This window comes from Furipterus horrens, unplaced genomic scaffold (assembly GCF_987537825.1).
Source record: "Furipterus horrens unplaced genomic scaffold, mFurHor1.1.pri manual_scaffold_6, whole genome shotgun sequence".
Taxonomy (NCBI): Eukaryota; Metazoa; Chordata; class Mammalia; order Chiroptera; family Furipteridae; genus Furipterus; species Furipterus horrens.
This window is the reverse complement of record NW_028327176.1, coordinates 3129740-3148711: the sequence shown is the minus strand read 5'-3', so window position 1 is coordinate 3148711 and position 18972 is coordinate 3129740. Positions and strand designations below refer to the sequence as shown.

Here is an 18972-nt window from a genome sequence, read left to right as displayed (position 1 = left end):
GGTCCCGGAGCGCCTACCCGGAAATGCGGCCGAGCAGTGGCGGCGGGGGGCAGAGGCACGTGCCCCGCTTTGAAGTCACCTTGTTCACTTCCTGGTCTGTCTCTGCCTCTGGAGTGGAAGTGTCATTGGAACCTGGACCCTGTCGGTCTATATCTTCCGGCCCAGCCAAGTGCCCAGCTCAGGCAGCGCCTCGGCAGATGTTTATTGAAAGAATGAATTGAGGCTCCAGCTGTTCCTCTTCACCCCCAGCCAGCCCTTGCCTTGTTCTCCAAGAGCACATTCTTGCTCAGCCGGTGGCTCGTCCCGTGCACCAAAAAGTCGCAGGTGTGATCCCCGGTCAGGGCACATGTCTAGGCCGTGGGTTCGATCCCCGGTCAGGGTGCTTACGGGGTGGGGTGGGGGCAACTGATCGATGTGTCTCTCTCTCATCAATGTCTCTCTCTCCCCTCCTTTCTCTGTAAAAAACCAATAAACATATCCTTGGGGGAGGGTTTAAAAAAAAGCAATCTTTTGAATATTTTCCTTTTCTGGAAGATATTAATCTCTTTCCTCCACGGGCTTGGCCCACTCTGTTCCCTCCGTCTGGAGAGTTCTCCTCCCCTCCCCTGTCCCCTGTCCTGCTGACCCTGCGGATTTCACTTTGACGCCTGTCCTTAGACGGTCTTGTCTGGATGCCTTGGCCTAGGACAGATCGTTTCCCGCACCCGCTCATGGAACGGGCTTCCCCTCCTTTGGAGAACCTGCCTCCACTTCTCATTTGAGGATGTCAGAGAGTTCTTCTGTGAGCGACCTGTTCCTCCGTCCTGCCTGCCTGTCCCTGGCCTCTGTGTGTGGCCCGGGACCTGGGAGACTGTGTTCTCACTCCGCGTCTGTCGAATGAGTGACACGTGATAAGGTGACCTCTGCAGGACAGCGGTCCTTGCCAAGGGGCCCCCGAGACCTCTGGCTTTCGGGCCTCCTCCTGATTCTCTTCAGGGACCCCCGGGCTCCCTCTCAGGGCTGCCCCGGGGGGATTGGGAATGGCCACTGCAGCAGCCCGTGTTTCCTACTCTCCCTGGTCGGGATCGCTGCCCTGGGTCTCGGGCCTGGGCCTCCGCTGGGCTTCGTTCCATCTCTGTTTCCAGGGAGAGCAGACTGGGGTGGGGGTGGGTGCAGAGGGAGAGCCCCTCCCCCCCGGGTTAGAACAGGGGAGAGGGAACAGCTGTGTTTCAGGCATCCCCACCTGAGAGGAGGCAGGCGTTCTCCCTGGAGGAGGTGGCCCAGCCGGCTGGGTCCTGGGTGTTCCGAGGTGCTGATAAATAAGCCTCTGCGGATGGGCGTGGGAAGCCAGGCACCCTTCATGTCCGCTTTTTGTCTTTCTAACTTTTCTATGGGAAAACTTGTTGTGAGTTCCGGAAAGTCTCAGACTTTTGGAACTTAGTACAATGGAGCCCCATTATTGAAATATAAACAGCAGAAGCGTGGAAGGGCAGAAAGCCTGCTAATCTTGAGAAGTCAAGCTGAGTATTTTCTGTGCGACTCAGCAAGTATGTTCAACAAAACTGCTGACGGAAGGAATGTCCAGGATGTCGAGAAATACAGCCGTCCCTCGCTATATCGCGGTTCCCTTATATTTATTTGTCGCGGATTTTTTGCTATATCGAGGGATTTTGCGGTACTGTATACGTATGCTGTTAAAGTTATGTAGGTTTAAGAGTAGAATAAATGGAAGGTTCCTACTTCCCAGGGGGTCTGGCACGTAATACCCGCGATGAGTGAGGGAGTGCTGTATAGTGAAATTGCGTGTATCGAGTGGGTTGCCAAGCTGAGGTGGGGTTATATTGTCCGAGCTGCAGAAAGGGATTTCCCACCTGCCCCCCCGTGGCCCCACTGCCCACCACGTTGCACACACACTCGCTGTGTGCCGTGGTGCCCCCAGAGACTCGGAGCTGGGGACACGCTGGCCCTCAGCCACTGCAGCGCACTGTTCCCGCGGGGGCGTGAAGGCTGTCAGTCACACTGATCCTGGGATCCTGGGACAGGTGGAAAGACAGGCTGTGTCCATAGGACGCTTCCCATCACCTTGCGGTGCCACCGTGATTGCTGCTGTGAGGAGAGCTGGGCCCAGGGCGGGGGATGTGGGAAGGAGGAGGGCCTGGCGGGGACAGGAGGACACCCGGGCCCTGCACATGCCCGCCGTTGGCCGTGCGCCCCGCAGAAGCAGAGTGCGGGGCTTGGGCGTTAAGTGGAACGGTGCTCCCAAGTCCTTGCCTCAGCTCCTCCTTCATCGATGATGAGCCCGAGCAGCTGGCCGGGCCACGAGAAGGGCTCGCGCTGGTGGCCTTCGCGGTCGCTGGGGGAGCGCTGGTTTGGGGTCCCGCATGCACGGGTTTGAGTTCAGGACCGCCCGATTTTCATTGGCTTTGGGACCTTGGCCAAGTCCCTTTCCCTTCCTGGGTCTAAATTAGATTAAACCAGTGCCCCAGCGGAGTCTGGGCGTCCCGGGGAGCTCTGTCTGCACAAGGGCTTGGCCGCGAGTGGGGGCGCTCAGACTCCGGGCGCTGTCCTTCCAGAGGTCACCCCGAGGGGCGCATCGTGTCGGAGCCTGTAAGTGTTCCCGCTGCCGGTCACCCCTCTGCACGGCGGTCCGTCTCTCTTCTCTGCAGAGCGTGGACTCTTCAGCAGGGGTGTCTTACTCCTTTTTCAGTCCCTCTGTTCAGGGGAGACAATAGAAGCTCAGGGGCAGAGGTCGTCTGTCCTCCTCTGTTCAGCTGGGCAGCTGTCTCCTCTCGCTTTGGAGCCTTTTTTTTATCATCTCTGATTCGGTCTCGGCTGGGTGTTTTCAGACAGATTGTACTCGTTTGTGCTCTGGGCCTTAAACGGCATCGCTGGGGGTGACCTGCAGCCCCACTCATGCCTGCCTCTCTTTTCCTGTTCCGCTTCCTTGCCCTCCGCTCACGGCAGAGCGCGGCCCTGGGCGCTGGGCGCGTGGCGCGGAGGTGGCCTTTGTGTCCCCCCACCCTGAGCCTGCAGAGCGCGTGGTCTGGGTCCATTTCCACCCGTGCGCTGCCGCTGCCCAGGAGGCCCGTGCTCACGGTTCCCGGGGGAATCCGCCGTGAGGACCGGCCCGAGCTCTGCCGGGACGGGAGGGTGGTCTGGGCGATGCCACCTGGCAGACAGGAGCCTCGTGTCACCTGAAAGTTTGTCCTCATGAAGTTAATCAGCAGTGGTTAACGGCTCAGCGGGAACTCTGGGGGGAAAGTACTACCTTCTCTGAGGACGATCCCATGATCCCGAGAGAGGGAATAAAATCTGGCGGGAAGGAAACGGATTCTCAGGTGTTCTCTGGTATGCTCTGTGGACCGTGTCCGCACGTGGCCTGGAATAGAGCGGTCCGTGTGGTATTGCCAGGCTAAAAGTTGAACCTCCCTCGGAAAACCATAGGTAGTTTTAAAGTCCATACTTTACGCTCTCCTTGTGTCGTTACTGTGTCAGTAATCACCGGTGTCAGCGCCGTACGCAGCACGGGCCGTGTCACTAGTCCCGGCTCAGGCCCTGCCGGTGGGCGGGGCGGACCTGTTTCACAGAGAGGCAGGTGAGTCAGTGGCACGGGTGGAACTGGTGCCTGACTGCACTCGGGCCCACGCCTTCCCTCTGCTCCGTGTAGGGAGCCAGACGGCAGGGGTTTGCATGGGTGTGTCCTCTCCCTGTTTCCAAAGGGAGGCAGTGGCCTTTGGCATGTTGTGTTTAGGATGAAAGGTTTTTAAATATTCTCAGCGCCCATGGGAAGGAACACCTGTTACTCGGTGAGATGTAATAAGCTGTGCAAGTCCTGTTGGATCCCTGAAACCTCTGTGGGACACAGCACCCCTCCAACAATCCCGCACTCAGGCAAAGGCACGGTTCAGATGCCTCCATGCAGCTGAGTCAGTAGAGTGGTGTTTGAATTCTAGATTTTATTTCCGGTGGTAAACTGGATCTCTTTGAAGGAGGTTTCAGTCATCCGTGAGCAAGTGAGGGAGCTTTCCCCCTTGGATTAAGGTTTTCGTGGGTGGGGCTGGTGTTAATGTAGGCGTGCTAAAAAGACCAACACCCATCCCTTGGTAAATCAAGGCGTTACGTTGGGTGTTGCCCTCGTATCTGCATGTGTTGGAATGGAGATGAATTTGCACAGGTTACTCATGTAATAGGGATCTGCCAGGTCAGGGCGTGTCTAAAATGTCAGCCTGATGGCTAATACTCCAGGTTAGTCAGTTAAAAACCAAAAGAGAGTGTGAAGATACTATCCAGTTAGATGATGTAGCTTGTTTTGAAAAGAACAATCATATATTATTTTAAAATAACCAGATAATTGTAATGATTGAAAGTAAGAATCCTTCTCGTTGGCCGGGTCCAAGGACTCGTCTCCCGGTTTTGAGGACTTTCGGAAATAATCTCACTTGTACAACGAGATCCTGATCTCTGCCTGAGTTGACAGAAGAAGTAAGAACCCACCCAACCATCTCTTGGAAGGACGAACAGATCAGTTCCGTGCCGTAACATCACACTCGCCCATAGAGCGTGGGAGCGTGTGGGAGTCGGGGAGGAGCCACGCGTGCCTGCCGGGCTGCGCTGTCCGCCCTTGGGGAGAAACGAGGACGTGGTTCGGCCGCGTTGGGGCCGGCTGAGTGCTTTGTCATCACCGTGCGCGCGTTGGCAGGAGCAGGTTCTGTGCCCACTGTGTTAGGAGCACTGGTTTAGTGGCGTCTCCGGGCTTGGACTTGGGGATTGGAAGGATGACAGGGGGGCCCGTCCCAGCAATCCTGTGGAGGCGCTGCTCTCGCCCACGGTACGGGCGAGGGAGCTCAGGCTCCGCAAGGGAGGTCGCGCGAACACGGTCCAGAGCCGGTACCTGCCGGCCCTGGCGGTCTGTGGCGTGGGCCCTGCTCCGTGGGCTCTCCAGGGTCACGGCGACTGTATGCTGTTAGATGGCGCGTTTATCAGGTTCTGTGAAAGGTTTTGTTTGTTTTCAGCTGGCGAAACACACGGAGGTTTCCGTCTGCTTACCAGACAGCACGAACACCCTCGTTTATTTTTGAAAGAATAACTGGCGCCGTCCCAATGTGGCATCGGGGCTGGCTCTTTCGTCCTCTTCATTAGAATACAGTGTCGGGACAGGTTTTAACCTTCACATACATATATGAATAACAGTGATTTTAATACCTAAAATCTCTTCCTTCATTTACAGTTGTTTAGACTTTTATAAGTGCTTGAGGTTGATATGTATCAAAATACATAATAAGTATAGACTTTAAAATCCTGTTATAATGTCACTTCGGCTAAAAATAGAATTCTAAAATACTTTTAGATAAATTAATTTGTGTAGGGGAAAAAAATACTGACCTTGTTGCTAACTTATGAAACAGCCCTGACTTAGAGCAGCCGCGGAAAGACAGACGAAGGGTAACAGAACGGCCGTCTGACGGCCCGAAGACCTGCCAGGTGTTTCGGTAAAAGGCCGTCACGGTGAGGGAGCCCGGACAGCTGCCTCTCGTAGTGCAGACTGAGTTTTCACGTCACCGTAACGAAGCCCAGAAGAGGGATGGCATTCCTGGGCTTTTTCTGGCTTAGAACTTAGCCTTGGGGTATTCAGGGAATGCGCCTGAGCATGACCTGCGTTCACAGGGAGGTCACAGATCAGGGTGGGCTGGGCACTGTTTGCCTTTCGTATCTGACATATTGTGGGACCACCATTTCCTTTCAAAACTCAAGTGATCAGAGGACTATTATCAAGACAAATGTGCAAAGCTCTTTGGTGGGAGCTCAAAGCTGTTTGCACAATAACACTTAGACACATCTCGCCTTTTCCCCCGTCCTGCTCTCACAGGTGGACGGTGGCTTTCCCGAGGCCGCGTGGCGTGTGGCGCTGCCCCAGAGACCCTGGGGGATTCAGTTGTTTGGCAGTAAGTCAGGCGTTCAAGAGATGCCCACACATTGAAACAGTGCCACTCTATCCACTAACCCTGTTTGTTCGGGAAGATATACGTGCTGTTCATTAAAATGTTGTTTATGTTGGCATGGTTAGTATCACAATTCTTGAATTAACGAATATTTTTTAAACCCTCCGTTTTATTGTAATATGGTAAATACTGACTGTTGTTTGAGTCATGCTTCTTTGGTTTCCTTAATTTCTAAGAGGGCAAAGGATCTTCAGACCACCCAGCCTCTGCCATTGAAGTCCCCCGAGCTCCTCCTCGGGTCCCGTTATGTCCGTGCGGTCTTAATCTTGATGTGAACTATGAAAGTCTAGATTTGGAAAAATGAAATAGTCTTGCTTGTTACCAGCAGCCAAAACCTAATTTTATATGTGTAGTTGAACCAACTTTGGAAATGTTCTTTGGAAAGAACAGTTAAGTGACTTCATTATGTTACTGAGCCAGATGTGAGAGTAAAAGTCGGACTTTGTACAAAGGCCGAACAACAGCTGGGTGGTTTGGTTCATCTGTGTCATCTGTAAACAAAGTGAGGACAGGAGGGAATCCAGTCCCTTCATTATCAACGCCCCTGTTTGTGTCTGGTCTAGAGAATACAGCCAGCTGCTCTCCTTTTATTCATGAATAAGGCTTTGTAAAGGAACAAACAAAAAACCCCTCCCGACTTTTATAACATTTATAACTCACTGCGATCTCTCTGTTCCAGCTGAGAGAGCACCTGGTCAGGAAGGTAGGACAGACAGCCCAGCAAACGCCGACGTCCCAGAACATCAGGATTTTATTGCAGGACATGAGGTTACCTGCAGGTCTCCAGGAAAGACACCAGAATCTGATGTCTGTGTATTCAGGGAGAAGTCCAAAGTAGGGACCCTGGAGAGGTAGTTACTTCCCCTACAGAGACACGGATATCTTTTGCTGGTAAAGAAGGTGATTTTTAAAAGTGTTTTTTAAATTCTTCCATTAAAATAGCAAATACAGAGATGATTTCCCATGGACAAAACTCAGTTCACTCTCCCTAGTGAGGTCTGGCAATCTTTACAAGGTATGGATAAGTTTCTGATTTTCTAGATATGTGTTGGAACTTTAATTTCCCTACCAAAGAAATAATGTTTCCATGCTAGCCTACAAAAACCCATTTTAATTGCTGGAACTTCTATTAAGGACTGAAGAGGCAGACAAATTGTCTCCCCCCCAAACAGTTATAAAACTGGATGAACTTGTCTAAACCATTTTAGGGAAATGACCAGAAGCAAAACATCAATTTGAGATGCATTTACTCCTAAAAAGCTGCTGACTTTTGAGTAAGAACAGTGGGACTCTATGTATTTCTTGCCAGGGGTTGCCTACCTTTTTCATTCTTTTGCAGAGTAATTTTGCTAGTGCAGGACTGGCCATGGAAACATGGCTTTGGTACCAGAAATGACTGGCTTGATTTGGAGTGGAGGGCAGAAAACCCACGCGGAGGCTAACAAACGCCTCCAGCTGTCCTGTCCTGAGGACGTGGGCCCGCCTTTGAACAGAAAGACCCTGGAAGGAGAGAGCCATAAAGGGGCCTGAGAGGGCCTCTACACACCCCTGGTTGACTAGGGGCTGCATCCAGCGTTGGGGAGGTCGGAGAGGACCTGGGGGAGACTAAAAGCTGGGAAGGCTTGAAAATTGCTGCACCCACGCATAGATACATCAGCAGAGGGCAGAAGCCTTACGGGTTGAAGGTGTTGGAGCACAGGTTCTAATCATTGGCTGACCTCTGAGATATGCAGATGAAGCATGAACCCTGGAGCATTTTTTAAATGGAGAAATTGGGGGAGGGGGAAGGGGATCAGCCAATCAAACTGTCTCTAAATGGACCCCAGAACTTCAAAGCAGCTATTATAAGTATGTTCAAAGAATTAAAAGAAGATATGATGACCACAACTCAATGAATAGGGATTATGTCAATACAGAAATAGAAACTATTAAAAAGAACCAAATGAAATTCCTAGAGCTGAAGAGTAAATAACCAAAATGAAAAATTTACTAAAGTGCTGCATAGTGATGGCTGAAGAAAAACTCAGTAAACTTAAAGATGGATCAATAGATATTAATTAGCCAGTCTGTAGAGCAGATGTAAAAATATCAAAGGAAAACAAACAGCCTGGAGACCCGGGCGGCAGCATCAGGTATACCACCATATGAGTCATGAGAGCTCCAGAAGAAGAGGAGAGCGAGATAGGGATGGCGAAGCATTGGAAGAAGTAATGACCGACAGCAACCCACATTTGATGAAAAGTATCGATCTCCAGATCCAAGAAGCTCAACAAACCCCAAACAGGATAAACAAACAGATTTTCATGAAGACACATTGTAACCACATGGTTGCAAGGCAAAGACAATGAGACCATTTTGAAAGCAGGAAGAGAAAAACAACTCATTACCTGCAGAGGAACACTATAATTCTTACCAGAAACAATGGAGGCCGAAGGGAAGTGGAGTGATATATTCTAAATGCTGAAAGAAAAAAATTTCAACCACAAGTTCTATATCCAGCAAAACTCTCTCTCGCAAGTGAAGGTGAAATAAAGACATTCTCAGATGAACAAAGATTTGTCCTACAAGAAATTCTAAAGAAAGTCCTTCGGGTGGAAAGGTAGTGTAACAGATGGTAACTTGAACCCACAGGAGGAAATGAAGAGCTCTGAAAATGGCAAAAATGAGGTTAAAGATCAAAGAGGGTATACGTACACATTTCTTTAAAGGATCTGTGAAGCAATAATTATAACACTGTGCTCTTAGGATTAAAACATCTATAGATGCCAGGCATATGGTAATAACAAAGGGAGAGGGAGCAAAGGGAGCTGTATTGGATCAAACCTGCTATGTTTTATCAGAATTAAGTCAGCATTAGTCTGTAATAGACTGTGACAAGATAAAATGCATACTACCAAATATTTGTTTTATTGCAAAAGAAGGCAGCTGAGGAGGAACAGAAAAGACAGGAGACATGTCTACAACACACAGCGAAACGGCAGATACATACAAATCACACTGTATGAATGTATTAAATGGGAATCAAAAGCTCGCCAGACTGAATAAAAGAGGCACCCTTTAGATATAAAGACACAAATAGCTTGAATGTAAAAGAGTGGAAATTGTATTTCATGCGGACGGTACCCAAACAAGTGCTGGAGGAGCTACAGAACAGACCGCCAGAGTAACAGGGGAGTCTGGCAAAGTGGCGGGGTACCAGGTCGGTGTGCAGAAGTCCTTTACATTTCTGTATATTACAACTTGTCTGAAAACGAAAGGGCAAAACCCGTTTTATTTACTGTTTATTCACTCTAAAAAGAATAAAGTACTTAGGAATTAATTGAGTGAAAGAATTACAGTATAACTGAAAAGTACAAAACGTCTCTGAGAAAACGAAAGGAGATGACCTGGCGAGGTGGCTCATCCTTGGGGGGGTGTAAGACTGTGGTTTTGATGGCAGTACTCCCCACATCAGCCTACAGAGTCCGTGCGGTTCCTAGGAAAATTCTGGCAGGCTTTTTAAGAAATGGAAATTGACAAGCTGACTGTAGAAATTATATGAAAATATAGAGGACCTTAAATAACCAAAGCAATTTTGCAAAAGAGCAAAGTTGGGTTTACATCGTTTAGATTCACAACTGACTTCGGTGCTGTGATAACGCTGTAAGGACGGACATATGAGTCATTGACGCGAAATTGGGAGTCTAGACATGAACCCTTGTGCTTACGTTCAGTTGCTTTTGAGCGGAAGTGCGAAGGCCGTTCAGTGGGGAAGGGACGGTCTTTTCAGCAGGTGGGGCCGGGGCTGGGCACGAGAGGAAAGGAGCGTAGACCCTTCCCTCACTCACACATAAAACCGAACTCAGAATGTGTCCGAGACCCAGATGCAGCAGCTGAACCATAAAACTTGAGAGGAGAACAAGGGGGCAGCCCTTTATGACTTCGGGTTGGCCAAGAGGGAGGGGCCTTCAGCCAACAGGCAGTCGCTGAGCATCCAGGTACCTACCTGGTGCCATAGTCTGCTCTAGGTGTCAGGGGAATGTGGTGAAAAAGACCCATGAAGGGCCTGCCTTCCTGGAGCTGATGTGCAAGTCGGGGAGACAGACAAAGGTATTGCAGAGAGTGATAGGAATGAGACAACGTGGGGTGCCGTTTCATCCGAGTTAAGAACTAAAGGAGGCTGCTGAGCCAGGCATTCACGGACCCAGAGGGAGAGCCCTTGCGGCAGATGGGGGAGCCCGCGCCCGGCTCTCAGGAGGGGGGTGTTTGGTGTATTCAGACACCCGGGAGAAGTCCAGGCTTGCCCGTGCCTGGTGAGCGAGGTCGCCAGTGGAGTCAAGTGACGTCAGAGGGGAAGGCTGGGCCCGCTGTGGTCTGAGTGCAGTGGGAGCCTCCCCCTCCCCGCCGGGAGTTTTAGGCAGGGGAGTGTGTTTTGTTAAAATAACATTCTGACTTCTCTGTGTAGATAGGATTGTTAGAGGGTAAGCGTGGGGGCAGGGACGCCGGCAGGGGAACCCTGGGAAATCAGTTGGGAGATGGTGTTGGCTCAGCTCAGACGGGGAGGGGAACGGGTGGGGGGGGGGCGGTAGATGCGGGATGTGCTTCAGGGGTGGATCCAGTCCACCTCTGCGGTGGGGCCTGAAGAAAAGGGAGGAGTCAGCCCTGTTCTGGCCTGAGCAGCGGGTGGAGGGTGTCACTTATGAGATGGGGTAGGCCGGGGAGACGCAGCTTACTGGTCAGAGAGTTAGGTTAGATATTGTTGGATATTCCTAGGGCAAGGTCACGCTGGCATTCGGGCAAGTCTGGAATTCAATGTCAAAGCTTCCCGTCTTCATATGCCACATGATGAAGTTATAGAGGACAGAAGTAGAAGTGAGAGAGAGAAGACATAGGCTTCGCATCTAGCGCAGCTATTCCTTTCCTGTGACTCATCGCTGCAGTGCTATACAAGGGGGGACCCCTTAAAGATGGAATTACCTTCTGGAGGGCGGACCCCTTGTCGTCCAGGCTTCCCTGGCTGGGCGAGTGTTCTGGGAACCCGTCTGCATCAGTGGGCCAGCTGGCGCTGTGGTGAGAGGCTGCTTTTGGCTTCAGTGAATTGTTTTTGAAGACTTTCAGCGCATTTGCCCATTTCATGACGGGTGATTTACCAGCCCACCTGCCCACAGTGCGCTGAGCGATCAGCAATTTTTGACCAAAAATGGCATGACCCTCCCTGCCTCACCGTCCCTGTTCACCTGATCTCACACTGAGTGATTTTTTTGTTTGTTTACCTGGATGAAAAAAGTCCTCAAAGAGAAACATTATGCCCATGTGGAAGAGATGAAACAAAAAATGGCAGAAGCACTAACAGGCCTCTAAATCAGTGAGTTCAAAGGTTGTTTTGAGCAGCGGAAAGAACATCTCGATAGGTGTATTGCATCAAGTGGAGAGTACTCTGAAGGTGACGGAAGTTTAAACATGTAAGAATAAATACACAATCTTTTATAAATCGTTTTTTGGGGGGTCCCCCCTTCGTATAGTACTAGTCTCCCTATATCGAATCATACTTGCATTTATCAAATAAGGCCTCGTTGACTTAAGGTCAAATATCTTAAATTACTATTAGTTTTAAAGTGGGGTGAACTTTTATCAAGGAATGATTTCAGTTGTCTTTTGCAGCATGACAGACCGCCCCAAACTCAGTGGCATAACAACCTGTTACTGTTTTTTATGGTTCTGTCTGCCGACTAGACTCAGCTGGACACGTCTGGCTTAGGCTGTGGCGTGCTGGCCCGCAAGTGCCGGCTGGGACTGCAGCCGGCTGAGTCTGACCGACAGCCAAGGTCGTTTCCGTGTCCGGAGGCTGTCGGTGTTGGCCGTTGGCTGGGAGAGCAGCCGGGATCGGTCCCGGGGGCACTCACGCGTCGCCCCTCCCTGTGGGCTGCGCTCAGAGGCAGCGCGTCGAGGACAAGCGTTCAGAAACCCGGCGGGGGCTGCAGGACTTCTCATGGCCGAGCCCTGATGGTTCCGGAAGTCCTGCTCCCTGTGTCCTAGGGACGGACCGGTCCAGGCTCAGGGAGGAGGGTTACAGTCCAGCTTTGTTGTAGGAGCTGCACGTGCCACAGAGGGTGCTATTGGGGTGGCGCCTTTGGAGGTGGTCTGTCCCCCCACGGCTCATGTTTCTTCCTCCTTCAAAATATACTCACTTTTCTCCCAAGGTCCCCCAAATCTTACCTCTACACGACACCCGGCTCGAGACCTCTCACTGTGAGCTCGGCCAGGTCTCCTGTGAGTGAGGCTTCGTGTGCGGCCCCTCAAGTACAGTCCTCCTCCCTCTGGGGACCAGGGAACCAGAGAGGCAGGCTCTGGTCCCTCACGTACCCAGCACACGGCGGGGGGCAGTGGGGAGCAGTGGGGGGCAGCGGCGGGCGACAGTCCTGTGAGAACAGCCCCTGGGCCGCAGCGGCCGTGAAATCCGGCCCCCTGGTGCATTTCCTGGGTCAGGGCCCAGACCTCGTCCCCGCACGTGGCTCTCGGTGGCTCTCGGCTCCGTACCCAAAGCTGTCTTCCCTTCTTCACAGGAGATGGCCCAGTGTTGCCGTGGAATAGCTTTCTCGGCTCGCCATACCAGGACGTCGTCGGGGACCTAGAGGTCTCTCTTTATTTCAGACTCTCTCCCTTTCAGTCCAACTTCACGTACCTCCCGTAAAAACAGTGTGGGCTCCCTGTGTATCTAATGAGAAATGTCGTGCGTCAGACGGAAACCACGCCCATGGGGCTCTTGACAGTTTCTCTTTCCCTTGGTCTGAAAGGGCTGCAGGGTCGCACCCATGGGGGTCTCACACGGACTCTTGTCTGCAGAGGGGGTCTCAGAGGCAGGGCCTCCCGACTTAGAAATCCGCGTCTTAGTCTGAGACGCTCGATGAAGGGGTGTGCGTGCATCTCTCTGAGGCATCATCAGTAACCTTGACTCCGTATTTACCTCTATTACTTTAAGAATATTCTGCTGGCTGGGAAGACGTCCCAAACCCTTTTGTTCTTTCCAAATTCAGCTTAATGCTTTTCTTTCTTAGTTCCTCTCTCTGTCCACGGTTGGCCACATGCCGGTAAAAGAAACCAGTTCCACTTTATTAGAAATAGTGTCTGTTTTCCCTGTGAGGGCAGGCAGCAGTGCTGCCCAGTTTCTGCCACTGCGTGCCGTGGGCTGCCCTCTCTCAGGCCTCCAGTGACAGTTCCCTCAGGGCCCTGAGTCACCACTGACAACGTCCCACAGGCCTGCCGCCACCGCCCGTCTCCCCGCCCCGACGCCAGGGCTGCGGTTCCCGCTTTTGTTTCGACGGCACCTTCATTTCACTCACCAGTCTCTGTTCTGATCATGTCGCCGCACGCGAACGTAGGGACCTAAACAGCCCGGTGCATCGTTCTCCGTACTCTCTTGTGGGTCAGGGGTTCAGGCAAAGGTGCATCTGGGTCGACACCCCTCCTCCACGTGCCGTCCGCCTCTTCACTCAGGGCCTGGGCGCTGCTAGGCGCCTCTCTCCCCGCCTCCCTCCGTCCCTCCTCCCTTCCTGTCGCATCCTCTGGAACCCTGTGTGGGGGAGGGCCGGCTCAGGAGAGTCACACCTTCCTGACGCCCAGCTTCCAGGAGGCCAGAAGTAGACACTGCCGGGCGCATCATGGGCTGCGCTTGGACGTGGCGACGTGTGACCTCTGCCACCGCCCGCGGGTCAGCGCAGTTAGAGGGCCAGCCGGGTGCAGGGTGGGTAGGAAAGCAGGCTTCCTGTTGGTGGGGGAGAGGGGCGACGCAGCTGTAGAAGGGCCCGCGGGCTGGGAAACGGGCTGCCGCGTCGGGAAAGAGCGATCTGCCGCACGGTTCTTAGGGTTATTTTCAGTTTGATACGTCCCCACTGCGTGTAAGTATGCGCATGTGCTATTTCATCAGATGCAGCTATCAGGGCGTGGTAACTTTGTAAAATGTCTGCGTTAGGACGCTTTCCTCCCTTTCCCTTTGCTCAGGAGTGCGCAAAGAGATCAGAATTACCTGTTTGTCTAAAGTTTGAAAGGACATTCATTAATCCACCTGAATTGCCTACATGGAAAGTTTAAGATTTTACCTTGACCAAATGTTTTTTTTTTCTATTCATTTCTTCGTGTGTGTGTGTGTGTGTGTGTGTGTATTTATATATTTATTTCTTGTATATATTTTAATATTTATTTTATATATATTTTATATTTATTTTATGTATTTTATTTTATTTTATATATTTTATTTTTTTTAGAAAGTGACTGCCCCTATTGGCACACATTTAAGTATTTACCCACAGGTTCTCCATGTTTTGGTTTTATATTATATATATAATGCTTTAATCTGTGTAGATTGTGTAGATGAAGGAGTAGCACCCTTTTTCCCCCATCCAGGTTTTAGCTAATCAGGTGGTAATCCATTCTTGTTAATTTGCATTGCAGCCTTCACTTTATGCAACGTTAAATATTCTAGAATCTGTTTCTGGGTCTATGTCTCTTCTATTGACATGTAAATTATTTCCCCCACGCTATATTGTAATTATTATAACTCTCTTCCAAGCATTTTAAGACTGAAAGTCGGTAAATTTTCATGCCTAAAAATGTGAGTAAACGCACAGCCGATGCACACGAAGGACATGCACTTGCAGATGGTCGAGGACGCGTTTAAGAAATCCTAGTAAGAATTTGTTTAATGTATATTTTGTGTTAAATTTTATTTTCTAGAAAGAAGGAAAAATAAATAGAACAAATATCAGTACTCAGTTTTATGCTCGTGCGTGTGCCTCTCAGAGGCAGAGGTTGGTGTGTGGAGGCCTCTCAGAAGGAAAACGTGATGACGACACTAACTGAACGCATTCACCATCGGAGATGGTACCAAGTTCAAGTCCACTGAAGCTGAAACTAGTGAAGAGTCCTTGTAATTTATTGAAGAAGCTTTGAACCCTATCAAACCGTTAATAAGTTACTTAAATGTAATCTTTAACAAAATGAATTTTTTATTTTCACTAATCTAGCTTATTTTTGTTTTCCAGATATTGTTTTGTGTTTGCTTTGGGATACCTCATAGTGTGCCAAATTACTAGAGTCTATATCTTTGATTATGGACAATATTCTGCTGATTTTTCAGGGTAAGATGAAACCTTTGATTTAGTAGCCTGTTTTTTTCTATCCTAACATGTTGCTTAAAGGACAAAATTAAGTTGCATTTAGTAATTCAAATGAAAAGCTAGTACTAAACATTTTAGGTGGAAAGTCCTTTATGGATTTAGAAATTTTCTTCCTGTCAAGTGGTGTTTTATAGTGTTATATAAGCCATACAAATAACCTATCCTGTTAAATCGACTTAAAGTATTCTTAATGCATAGCAATTGAATTTGTCATGTGACGTCCTCGGATCGAAAGCGTTTTCTGATTCTGTCAGTGATTGCTGCCATCGTCCGCAGCTGCTGCCCGTCGGCCCCTGGCCCGCATCTCTGCCGCCCTTTCTTCCTTCCTTTGCTCTCTGAGTCCCTTTGGTGCGGCCATTCGGCAGCTTCTGTTCCTGCCTCGCTGCACCCACGGGGCTCTCGTTGGACCAGAGGTCCCTGGGCTCGCTGCGGCAGTCTGAGTTTCCTAGAGAAGACCCAGGAACGGGTATCTGCTTCTTTGCATTTCACTTCCACGGAATGTTCTCCATTCCTACACCTGTATTCTGCTGGGTGGTGCACAGAACTCTGGCCTTTGTTCCTTCCCGGGGAGGGGTTTAGTCCCTCTGTGGTTCTCTGCCGGTAACAGAGCCGAGGGCATGCCTGTCAGGAGATGCTCACAGTCCGAGTCCTTGAGAACTAGCCCTTCCCTGTCTTTGTAAAGGGGCGTCTTCTGACCCCTTGGTACCAGGCGGGAGGTGGAAGAGAGAGCTCTCTGTTCTCTCCGTCAGCCTGGCCACTTTCTCTGTTGAACAAGATGCAGCGGACCTGCTTTCAAGTCAGTCCGAGTTATCCGGACAGGATACTCAGTGATCAGAAAATCCAATTTAAGGATAAAGTGGAAAAAAAGAAACAAAACAAATCATGGTGTCTATGGAAAAAAAAATTGTTCCGCAGTAGAAATGGACCACAGGTGTATGAGCTTAGGAGAAAATCACTGCTGTGAAGCCAGAGCATTTTACAAGATGAAGTTTCTTTTCCTCCTTAATGAAATTAAAATGGATTTTACTTTTCTTAAACAGATTTTTAAAATAAACTTGGATGAAAGGAGATTGCATTCAAAAGAGCAAAACCAAGGCGAAGCAAAACCGATTAAATACACTAAGAAAACTAGGTAGTCAGATTAGCAATACGTCGAATAGAATTGAGAAACCCTCCTGGGACTCAGAAGTGGAGAGTGGGTGCTGGGGACCTAGCGAAGGACAGTAGGGACTTGCAGAGGATGGGCTGAGGAGCAGGGTCCGCACGTGTATGGCGCCCCCACGGAAATCTTACTGAACTTGCAGAAGTAACCCAGCTCACCTGTCGTCGTCGTCCCGACGAAAGGAGGGACTGGTTGTGTATATTTAAAAGAATCAAATCAGCTAGAGAATTTAATTTTCCTGAGAACAGTGACCGTACCAGGCTTGTCCATCACATTCTTCTTAATGCTTAGCACAGAGAGGCATGAAATTAATATGTGGGGGGCTTCAGCATCCCTTTGAGATGCCGCGTAGGTGAGGGAGACCCGGTCAGCGGAAGCTTGTTTTTGCAGAAAGGCTGGAAAGCTCCCGAGGTGGTTAGCTTTCAGAAGCTAGACCGAAGAGACGCACACCACACCTCCCTGCCTCTCCTCCAGGGCGGCGGCGATCGGTTAGAAAATATACCAGAGACAGCATCCTCGTTTCCAAAGCGATAAAAACTGGGAAATACCTAGAAATACACGTAAGAAGAAACGTATGGGGCCTCCGTGCGGGACACGATCACACCTGACTGTGGGGCATGAAAGACTGGCTGGGGGCGGGGGCCCTGCGTCCGCAGACGGCAATCAGCGTCGTGAAGACGGTGGCCTGTCCGCGCGCGCAGGTCGGGCCAGGGCTCAGAGGGGTGCTGGCAGGCTGAGGTGCCCGAGAGCAGCAGCGCCTCGGTGTGAGACACGCCGTTTGTAAGCAGCAGCAGGTCACCGCACCGGGACTGACGCGGGAACAGACAGGCCACGGGGGCCGGGGTGACCGGACCGGACAGTGCAGGGGCGGCGGGGTGACGACCAGCGGGCCGCGCCGTCACTGGCTTCAGACACACCACGGAGGCAGATGCTCGCCTCCCGTGCAGGTGCGTGGCGTGTGGGCGGATGCGGGAGCCGTTTCTGGTGTGAAGAGAATGAGTTCTGGCCGGAAGGGGTTGGTTTCCGTGGTACCCGAGGGGTGGCTTAAGGGATCCACCAAGAAGGTCCACGTGACGTAATTTTCCATTCAGATCAAGAATGTATTTAAAGCTAACCAGATAGCATCAGGTGCTCAGTAAATATTTCATTCACGGTTGCTCCTGGGTGTGCGTTCAGCTGAGCTACGCTGAGCGTGGGCTCTCGGAGGTGACAGTCATGTCCCCTGCAGGGGGGCAGCCGTGGGGACTGCAGCTGTGACTGCCAGGCCAGAGTCGGAGTGGGGACGGCTCTGTGCCCTCGGACGGGTCCCAGGAGGCCCCGCTGCCCCCTCGTTCTCCCCGGCTGCGCCCAGTAACTGTGATGGAGGTAAGGTTGACGTGAATTATTCAGCTGCTAAGGCGTGGCGTTCCGTTGATCCTGTTTCATCCTGTGGCAGTCTTCCAACTCCTTGACCTGCCTTTGGTAGGAGGGAACACTCCGGTTAGCTGCTCCCAGCGCAGTGCCGGCTGCCCAGAGCCGGCAGGCGTGGGTCTCTTCCACGGTCCGCTCTGTCCGTCCCCACCCACCCGAGCCTTTTCCCCTGATGTCAGGCCCGGTCACCTAGCGGGGCGGCGTAATGATTTTTATGAGAAATGTGCGGTGTTTTCTCAAGACTAGAACGTGGGCAGCTGGCCTTCAAGGCCCTCCGTGGAGCGCGCCCTGCCCGCCTCCCGGCGCCCCCCTTTCCTCTCCCGGCGGCCGCTGCGCCGCGGACGGGCCCGTGTTCACGTCTTTGTGCTCTGCCCCTCGTCCGCCCTGGTCACTGCCGGGACACCCTGCCAGCCCGGGGGTGCGGCCCCTGCGGGAGGTGCCCTGTCCGCCGCTGTCTCTCACCCGTCTCTCTACCCGGGTCTCCGGGGCGCCCCCTCGGCTCTTCGCACGCGGGTGCGCACAGTCCTGCTGGTCTCCTGTTTGGAGAGGAAGCTGCTCCAGGGACAGCTCTTTACAGGGGTCGTCGCGACGGGTCAGCGCCCTGGCTTCGCCGCGGTCCCAGCCTTTGTCAAGTGAAGGTCTCGTCAAACCGCCACTGTGTCTCGGATACGGGCCAGGGGTCCGTCACGCTGCTTTTATCTAATCCGTGCGGTGGCACGCTCGTCCCTACTTTCTGGGTAACTTGGGGACGGAAAACGAAATAGCCAGTTTCCGGGCTTCCGCAGCCGATGGGCGGCGGGGTCAGGATTTAGGGGTGGTTTTCTGACGCACATTCAGGTCCTGCGCCCCACGTCCCCACTCAGCTGCCTGACAGCGTCTCGCGGTGAACCGCCGAGGCTGGGTGCCTGCCCCCCGCCCCCCGCCGGGCTGCATCCCCATCCCCAGCCCCCCCCACCCCCCATGTCCCTGCTCCCAGGCAGCTGCCCCGGTCAGGAGCCTCGGCGCCAGCCCCACAGTCCGCAGCGAGGCCGCGGTCCCTTGGCTTGACCTGGCTTGGCCTGCAGGAGGCGGCCAGACTGCCCTGAGACCGACGGCCTGGGCTGTCCCCGTGCCCTCCTGCCTGCCTGTCCCAGCCCCCCGCGCGCCCGCACGGCGGCCTGCGGAAGCCCACGGGGCCGGACCCTGCTCCCGGTCCCCGCCTCCTGTCCCCGCCCTGCTCGCGCCCCTGCTGCGCGCGGCTGCCGAGGCCTCTGGCGTGGGCTCTGCTCCC

The 18972-nt window shown here is 52.1% G+C and overlaps 1 protein-coding gene across 2 annotated transcripts in view; it reads left to right on the top strand.

The window, feature by feature from the left end:
- The window catches only part of MBOAT2 (membrane bound glycerophospholipid O-acyltransferase 2), a 65437-nt gene that overhangs the window by 27982 nt on the left and 18483 nt on the right, over positions 1-18972 (top strand). The window contains exon 4 of one of the 2 annotated variants that reach the window (XM_090280882.1): positions 14996-15091. The exons of the other annotated variant lie outside the window; for it this stretch is intronic. Coding sequence (XP_090137008.1) covers positions 14996-15091 — 96 coding nt within the window. The remainder of the gene's footprint in view (positions 1-14995; positions 15092-18972) is intronic. 2 annotated transcript variants of the gene reach the window in all.